This window comes from Lactuca serriola, chromosome 3, assembly GCF_051521515.1.
Source record: "Lactuca serriola cultivar US96UC23 chromosome 3, Lser_US96UC23_V15, whole genome shotgun sequence".
In the NCBI taxonomy this organism is placed as follows: Eukaryota; Viridiplantae; Streptophyta; class Magnoliopsida; order Asterales; family Asteraceae; genus Lactuca; species Lactuca serriola.
This window is the reverse complement of record NC_136410.1, coordinates 25,614,826-25,624,571: the sequence shown is the minus strand read 5'-3', so window position 1 is coordinate 25,624,571 and position 9,746 is coordinate 25,614,826. Positions and strand designations below refer to the sequence as shown.

Genomic DNA, 9,746 nt, shown 5'->3' with positions numbered 1-9,746 from the left:
TGTACTTTGAAAAGACCTAGACGCATATAGTACTAAGCATTGGTCTAGTTTTGTAATCCTGGTCACCAAAATAATTATAGTCTAGATTTCTTACTAATCTGAATATCTACATCAGGATCTATCATTTAAGGATCAGTCAGGCAGAACAGTTGGGAGGCAGGACCATTTCGGCATAATAGCTATTATGAAATCCAACAATCAAGTCAATGTAACCATTCTAGATACCTCTCCTGTAAGTAGATTGGTAAGTATAATGAAATGGAGTTACCGATAAATTTTATTTATAAGTTCATCATAACGAATTATGACTATAAATATAAGGTACACTGAAAAGACTAGAGTGTAGCTTAGCTTAAAGAGGTTCTTCCTGACAAAAGTTACGAAATAAAATAGGTGCAAATTCTGACACCACCACAACCCACTTTGTTTTCTCACTCTGGGAAGCACCCAATGCCCAAGGTAGGCGTTAACCTGAACCGTCCTCTAGGCACCTTTGGAAGGCAGGGAGTGTGACAACATTCATTAGCTGTAACTACCTGAGCTACCTGGACCTCTTTCCTAAAATATGCTTTTTGCTTACGCGGGCATTGACAGAGCTTCTATTCGCTAGTTACTACTACTTCAGGGGTCTTAGGGCTTCGCCAAAGACTAAATGTAACACCCGAAATCAGAAAGGTCAAGAAAGGAAAGGAAAAACCCTAAGTTAAAGAGGGTTGACTCGTCGAGTTCAGGGAGGAACTCGGCGAGTCGGAGCGGGATCCGGGTGTAAAGTAAGTGACCGACTCGGCGAGTCGGCAAGTGGACTCGACGAGTCTGGTCTGGGTTGGGAAACCCTAATTTCGGGACTTGGTACCCTATTTAAGCATCTTATTCTCTTAACTAGGGCTCAGTTGCGGCCTCTATAGTCCAGAACCAGAAACCTTAAGCCTCCATTGTTGCTCATTCAAGCTTTCTTGCCATTTTGGGTGATTTGAAGGAAGAAGGAAGAAGGCACCCATTGGGGATTCAAGGATTGGCAGTAGATCCAGAGTGTGTGAGGTCTTCCAGAACATTTGAAGGTAATGAGTCGCTACCTTCCCTATTTTGCATATAGATCAACCTTTATCTTGGGATTTGGGGCTTTTAGGGCAAGTTTAAGAACCATGTCGAGTTAGAAGCCCAAATCTGAAGTTGCTACTTCAGATCTAAGTGTATCTTGGCCAAGAGAATCATAAAGCATCAGTCTTTGGGTTGATTGTTAAGCCCCTTTGTCTTAAACCCTAGTTTATAGTGTTTTGAGCCTAGATCTCCTTACCCACACGTAAAGTTTCCCACTTTACGTAAGGAATAGACTTTAGAAGAGTGGATCTACAGTTTGGAGTCCATGCATGACTCAAAAGTCCTCTGCATGTATGTAGATTTGAATGGACTCGGCGAGTCCTTCGAGTGGACTCGGCGAGTAGCATGAAGATGAGGAGGAACTCGACGAGTGAGATGAACAACTCGTCGAGTCGGATGAAGTTGGGCATGAACTCGGTGAGTTGGAAGAACAACTCGACGAGTTGGTTGAAGATTGCCTTGGGCTCGACGAGTCTATTCGTGGACTCGGCGAGTCAGGTCGCGAAACCCCAAACCCTTCGAGTTGAGACTCGAATCAGTGAGTCGGGTGGAGACTCAGCGAGTTGGGCAGGACAGGACTCGGAAATCGTTGGACTCGGCGAGTCGAGTCGCGAATAGAAGGACACTGAGCATATGAACTCGGCGAGTAGGGTTGACATGGAAGGTTGACTTTGACCAGAGTTGACTTAGTTGACTTTTAGAGGACTGTCAGACTAAGTGTCATATTGATATTGATAGCTCGGAGAGCTAGAGGAGCAGCGGCTCAGGGGATTGTCGAGTAGCATCCAGAGGATTATCGGCAGAGCTCAGAAGTTCAGGTGAGTTTCCTTCCAGTAGGAACGGGTCTAAGGCCACAATGTCGGCCCGTTTAGCTAGCAGTAGTTTTCGGATTTTGATCCGATGCAGTAGTTAGTATGTTTGATGCCTTCGTGGCTCAGACAGGATTTATGTGTTATGTGTTCCGGGCTATGTCCCGATGCAGTATGCAGTATATGTGTGTTCATGCTAGTTGATATGTTTATGCTATGTGATGTTCAGTTAGTTCCGGACTTCGGTCCGATGCAGGGGGCAAGGTCCCAGTTAGTCCGGACTTCGGTCCGATGCAGGGGACAAGGTCCCAGTCAGTTTCCGGACTTCGGTCCGATAGGGGGCAAGGCCCCAGTTAGTCCGAACTTCGGTCCGATGCAGGGGGCAAGGCCCCAGTTAGTTTGGACTTCGGTCCGATGCAGGGGGCAAGGCCCCAGTTAGTCCGGACCTCAGTCTGATGCAGTGGGCAAGGCCCAGTATGTACTTTATTTGTTATTGTATGGTATGTGGTAGATTGGGGGAGCTCACTAAGCTTCGTGCTTACGGTTTTCAGTTTTGGTTTCAGGTACTCAGTTTTCAAAAGAAGAGCTCGGAAAGATTGCAGTGCACACACCATAGTCAGTTAGCCTGGGAATGTTTGACTCTGATAATGAGATTATGTTTTAAATCTATACTCGAAAAATTATGTTATGACTTATGATACAATTTTTATAAATATGATTTCAGTAATGTTTATTTAAAGAAATTTTTAGTCGTGATTTTCGGGTCGTTACACTAAAACTAAGGGAAAACAAGCTAAAATTGAAAGCAACTCGAGAGAGAAGATATTGGGAGGTATGGGCGGGGAATGAGGCTTGCCTCCTATTTATAACCATTTTTAGGGTGCACGACATGCAAAAGAGGTGCATGTTGCGCATTTTAAGGCTACATATCCTTGGCCACTTTGTATCACATGTTGGCCTCTCTGTGGTCTGTGTTTTCACCTTCTAGAAGTGCGCGACGCGCATCCGACGCGCACTACCCAGGGTGCAAATCGCAGATTTTGTAAATTTCATAACTTATTCATATGGACTCTATACCCGAAAGCCCTCGACAAGATCTACTACTTTCCTTTAGACTCCATCAGCTAATTTTGAATTATTTTTCGTCACTATTTTTATAAGATTAAATGATTTTGTTAAAATCGCAACACTTCGTACGGACTCCGTTTTTGACATTCTTTTTCTCAAAATTCTTATCTTAAATAGAACTATAATTGTCCTTTTAGTGAATTTAGATAAAAGTGAATCATTCTCTGCGTAGCTTTAATGTTACATATTCCTTGTACGCGGCTAACTTTTATATCTTATAAAAATCATATCTAATTCATACGGAGTTGGATTTCTACGAAATTTATATTTTCGGGATTGGGACGACGTGTACTTTCTCTCTCTCTCTCTCTCTCTCTCTATATATATATATATATATATATATATATATATATATATATATATATATATAAAGTTTTGGCGCACTTATTTCTACGATTTACGGACAATTCGATTGCTTTTTCCTAATTTTCTTAATATGAAACTTATATTATATCTTAAACGTCTAGCCCGATTTTGTGAGCGTTACAATTATCTCCCCTTAAGACGATTACGTCCCATAATCATCAACAAAACAGGACATGTATATGACTTCACACGCTACTTTTCTATCCTAGGTGGTAATCGTAACTCTTATGTCTTTTCTGTTGACGGTGCTAAATTCTTACATTTGATCTTCCTTTTAAATTCGATCTTCATTGGAGACTACTGCTAGACTTAACCTAAATTTAAGGTCCTTACTTAGACTACCTTAGCATACCGATGGGTCATGTTCTAATGACCTCTCATCGTATGATGCAACGGTTAGAATCAGGTCTCTTTGAGTTTGACTCAAGCGTGAAAGATACATTCCTTCATGTTCTAATGTGATATAATCGCATTCTATCATGTAGTACTTCAAACTATAGTCTGCTTAATGTTAACGGAAAAAGCGATACATCTACTGATTATTTTGATTATATTTTCCTTTAATCTAAAGTCGGATGCTACGTCTTACTTCGTATATTAGTCGGACTCGATTTGCTTTGACTACTAGGGTCAGAATAGAAATCGTCTACTTGAAGGAAATGTTTGGAACGAGAAACTCACAATAATACAACGCCGCATTCTTCGAAGATTGAGGAACAAGACGAGATCTATTAAAAGAATGATTTATTCTCGAAAAAATCTGAATAGTTATCACTAAAACAAAGGATATAACAAATCGTAGTTGTGTGGTGTTTTGACACGTCATACTGTTTGATTTGAACTTGTAGTTGATTTGTGTGGTTGGGCATATTTCATACTTTACATGTTTGGTCCTTCAATTTAACTTTAATATCATTTCTTACCTCTTAAGTACGCCTTATGTATAATTCCTTTCATATGTTTGGTCCTTTATTGTTTCTTTTTTCCTATAGAAATATCATTGGATTAACAAATAAATATTAAACATGGACAAGACAATAATATCTGAAATACAAAACAACGAACTTAGACATTGCTTTTGATATATAACTATACAAAAAATATAAAATGATAAAGAATAAAAAAAACAAAGATTCGGAAAAGAAGTTTGAACCGGATTAGTCAATTACGACCAAAATCACATGGGTGGTGTCTTTTTCAAATCTAGTTTGCTAGATTTCTAATTGAATGAGCATATGACAATGTATGTCCATTTTGATTTTGAAACGTCAATAATAAAACAAAATGAAAAGAAACATCTCAACAAAAAAAAAAGTTCTAACACATATACTTATTTAACTATAAGAATATTACTTTCATTCCTAAAAATTATTTTTCCAATAATTTACCCAGAACATTCTTTTCTGCAAGCAATAATGAGATAATCATATGGATATATCTTTTACTCAAAGAATGAAAGAATCATGTGTAATTTTTAAAGTCGATTAACTAAATCCAAAACAAATGGTCACGAAGGGATGGGTTTTGTAATTTTATTTAGTTTGACATGGATAAAATCCACAATCTTTGCAAACAAAATATATTTCTATTTATTTAAAAAAAACTATTTCCACATTGAACAATTATGAAGGAAATTTAGAAGTCCACAACAAAATCGGTTATCTAATTGAGGCCCAAATCTATCCAAAATTTAAATATTTTTTAATAGTTTCTTTCTACTTTTGTTCCTGTCTACGTGAAATGATGACAAATGTTATATTTTGATAAAATTAATTATATTTTAGGATACTTGTCATCATTTCAAATGGTTAGGAAGATAATTAGAAAAAAAATCTACGTGAAATGATGACAAATGTTATATTTTGATAAAATTAATTATATTTTAGGATACTTGTCATCATTTCAAATGGTTAGGAAGATAATTAGAAAGAAAACTAGAAGAATATTTAATTTCTCGAATCTAAATTACAACAAGGGAGGACTAAAAATGTTCTTTTTAGACACCAGTTCAGTCTGATGTGATCAGTCTGATGTGATCTGATTGGATTTAATCAGATCAAATTCTTCACATTGGAAACTAGATTAGAACCGAAATAATTGAACGGTTAAAGGACAAAATCAGGGAAACCCATTTAAAATCATAGTAGAAAATTATATTGATTCACGTTACCAAACCAGTTTATAAATGATTGAACCGGTTTAAAAAGATGTGTTAGGCACCTCTTTCATGTGTTTCAGATTGGGCTCTAGCCCATATTGGTTACTTATAAAAGTTGGGCCTTTTGGGTTATTCTAAAATGTGATATGTAATAACTAATAAGTTTTATATTGATTCCCCTAAACAAACCAGATAATGTTTAATGGAGTCATCATAACCACAAACACAAAACCCACATTCTTCATCTGTTTCTGCAGAATTGAAACCTTCAAGAATGTCAGACAACCCAAAGAAAACCCTAATCTTCTGTTATGGCACTCTAAAACAAGATTTCGCTAATCATTTCTTAATGCAGGACTTAATTTCCCACAACGACTGTGATTTCATCGGCGCTTATGTCACCAACAACAACCTCCCGCTCGTTATCGGTCCTTACGGCGTCCCTTTCCTTCTCAACCTCCCGGGATCAAGTCGACACCGTGTCAGGGGAGAGCTCTACTCCGTCTCGGATTCTGGTCTCCGACGCTTGGATGAACTCGAAGGAATTACGCTTGGCCACTACGAGAGGCTTCCGATCACTTTGACACCGAAAAATGGTGGAGATTCTGCGGTGGTGGAGGCGGAGGCGTATTACGCTCACCGGAGTTTCGCGGAGGAGATGTGGCGGAAGAGTGGCGAGGAAGGGTATGATGCTTATACTGTGGAATTGGGGATGAATTATGTGAGGAAGGATTTGAGGCCAAAAGATCGGAGTTTGCGTGATGAGATTGCGTTGTTTGTTCATCGGATTGATTGAATAATTGGAGGTTTGATTCAACTCTGTTGGAAATCTTGATTGTGGCATGCCATCATATCATATGTAACTTCTAAAGCCATTGAATCACAAGATCGAGTTACAGACGTAGAAAACAAGAAAATATCACAAATTAATAAAATTTATAGACAAATTATCAACTCGATTACTGGTTTTACAGTTTCAGTGAAAATTTTATGATTTGAATACGTGTTATGATGACTTTTGTATTTATTGTTAAATTTTGGTCATTCCGACACCACCGTCATTCCAACTGGGCCGAGCAGCTGTAAGCCCAATGTAAAATAAAAAATATAGGCCCAGGACCAAATTCCTTTGAAGAATTCTTTTTGTAACCATTAAGTAGGCCTGACAATGGAGCGAGTTTTGATCCTGATCCGATCCAAATCTTTAACACTTTTACGGGTTTGGAGCATAGTTTTTTATCCATTTACCCGTTAACGACCCGTACCCGTTAATCCTTTTATTAAAAGGGTCGGGTATGGATCATCATCGATCCGCTCCATATAAATTTTAGAATTATACATTTATATTTTATATTTCCTAAGTTTTATTTTAAATTCCAATCGAAAGTCCAAAGACTAAACTGGTTTTACATAAGACTCGAGGATTCAACTTCTAGACTTCCAGTCTTTTCCCAAAAATCATGATGTCATTTCATTTATATTTCATCATATAATCACCAATTTCATTTATAAATCAATAAATTCATTTATCAATCGGAATAAAGTTTGTAATTGCTATTCTCTGTCAATGCAATGGAGGGTCAAAAAACAATCGGAAGTAACTACAATAATGATTTTAATTCTAATCGAAACTCTTCGAGTACATAATGTGTTTTCTAAATCAACATTTGTTCTATTTAACAAATGTTATTTTATGATTTAAGTAAAATGAATTTGATTATTCAAAAAACCTACGGGTTATGGCGGGTTTGGATATCTGCTGATTCGGTGGATAAGGATATGAGTTTGATTATTCAAAACCATGCGGTTTCTGGAGCGGGTTTGGATCGAGTTTTGGAATTTGTTAAAAAGGTTTGGATTAAGGTCGATTCGTTTCAAATCCGCCCCATTGTCAGGTCTACCATTAAGACTTTATTTAAGAAAACACTATTAAGACTCCTGGTATTGAAAACACTATAGGACTATGAGGCTGATATTATTGAAACTTGACAAGATAAGCTCAGCCGTATGTCATATTTGTATCGTTCTCATCAAATGTAAACTTTTTTATTAAAATTAAGAAACTTGGTTATTTTACGTAAAATGTTTGGTGTATTTTTGGTAAGACAATATATACTTGTAAACATCATATTATTATTGTTTTTGAAGCCAATATCAAATTAATCATTTTCATACAAACACCAATATTTCAGAGAAACACTAGTCTACCATCTTTATATAACAAACAAAATTTTCATTTTCATTCCTCATTCAAAAGGCGTTCCATGGTTGCGCCAAGGCGTGTCTCTAATGTCCCAAAAATCCTTGTGGCGGTGTTGTTAGGTATGAAATGCGCCAATGTTTATTGAAGTGTGCCATAATGCATTATTATAGTAACTTTTTAAAGTTGTATTTTAATTTCTTTTCTTATGCATTTTTTTTATCTTGAGGGTGAAACGCTGGTTTTTATTAACTTTTTTATATTAATTGCTGATATAAATACACCAACGAGCTTATGGCTTACCTTGAATTTGAGCAGAGCAAATACAGCCGACAAAGGCGTTGTCGAATCTGGAACTCAATGAATGTGCCAAAATATCCTGCCATATTGTTAAAATAATAATATTTATTATTGCAAGATTCACATTAAAATAATTTTTCATAATCAGGGTATGAATGGTAGATTATTAAAGTATATATGTGAGTGTTTTTTAGTGCAGGGTTTGTTTTGTCATTATTTACTTCTTCAGCAGCTACAACTCGCTTTCTATATTCTTACATGGAAGTGTGGATCTTTTACCGGGTTTGGTTCGAGTTACACCGGACTTGAAGTGGAAAATTAACTCGATGTATATAATGGTTATTGAAGGTGTATTTTCGACAAATCTCATTCGTGCATCGAAAGTTTACTCTTAGTTTGCTCTCGTTTCTTCCAACTCGCTTTAGGGTTTTTACATTCGTCGTTCTGTTCAGTTGTTCTTAGATTTGTAATGGTGTTTTGGTCTTGTGTCTTTGTTTATGTATGAGTGTGAGTGTATTTGTAGACGAGGTTTCAGTTGTAAGTACCTGAAAACCAATTGAATCTTATTTTTCATAAATGAAAGATCTGTTGATGTTGTGATAGTTTTATGTTTGTGAAGACATATACCTGGCGACCACAACTCTACCACGGATTGTGTGAAGACATATACTTGGCGACCACGGATCTGTTGATGTTGTGATAGTTGATCTTGTGATAGTTTTATGTTTGTGAAGACATATACCTGGCGACCACGGATCGTGTGCCCCTTATAACTCCACTTAAAACAAACACATGAAAAGGGGAAAATATTATGTACGTATTCACTAGAAGCATTTCATAGGATATTATGATGTATCGGGTATGTTATTTATAATTCTAATTTCCATGTTTATTTCAGGATTCCTTTTCATGTATTTCAAAACCAAAAAAATATGTTGGATATGAAAATGCTACTTAGGAATTAGAGGAACTTGTTCGAAATGGAGTACCTTTTGTAGTTAAATAGGTATCTTGTATGTGTTATGTAGTTGTTAGGTAAAAAACACGCATGAATTTAAAGTAACACTCTAATTCTGAAATTATATTGTTTTTCAGTCACACCAATCCACTATGTTACCTTCGTCACCGACATATTCAGAATTTAAATTGGCACCCATAGAGGCCAGACACTGTAATATTGTTGACAACATTGTGTTGAACTTCATTTCTCAGTTTAAAGATTCACACAACTGCTCACACAACATTCAGGTATTGTTCCCTACCTCAAAACTTGAGGATGTGTATGTCACAGATCTTGATTATTTTGTATGGCGATACAAGGGAGTTTATAACTTAATAGACCAAACTGAAGTCGCATGTGTGCCGCTTATATATCTAGAGGTGCAAGTTGTATTGACTGATAGTGCCATAAACTTAAATGAAAGTTACATGGACCTATCTTATCTTCACTACATGCAAAATACTACCAGAACTTCACAATTCCTTGATGAGCTAATGTAACGTCCCAAAATTTAAGACTGGAAATTCATTTTTAATTTAATAAAACGGTAGTCCAAAACAATGTTATACAACCAAGATAGACCAAAGTATATCACTACATCACAAAATATCAGAGTAAGTCACAAAATGTGGAATAAAGTGGTGTGTGCCTTGCAAGCATCCCAGACTCTTCCCTTCTGAACCAGAA

At 36.7% G+C, this 9,746-nt stretch overlaps 1 protein-coding gene across 1 annotated transcript; it reads left to right on the top strand.

The window, feature by feature from the left end:
* The first annotated feature begins 5,731 nt into the window (after positions 1–5,731).
* On the top strand, positions 5,732–6,528 carry LOC145091710 (AIG2-like (avirulence induced gene) family protein). The gene has a single exon (XM_079029488.1). The coding sequence runs from the start codon at positions 5,834–5,836 to the stop codon at positions 6,353–6,355; it is 522 nt and encodes a 173-aa protein (XP_078885614.1). The 5' UTR covers positions 5,732–5,833; the 3' UTR covers positions 6,356–6,528.
* Positions 6,529–9,746: the final 3,218 nt, after the last annotated feature.

Coding starts and splice junctions, on each gene's coding strand:
- LOC145091710 (XM_079029488.1), top strand. CDS start 5,834: ATGTCAGACAACCCAAAGAAAACCCTAATCTTCTGTTATGGCACTCTA.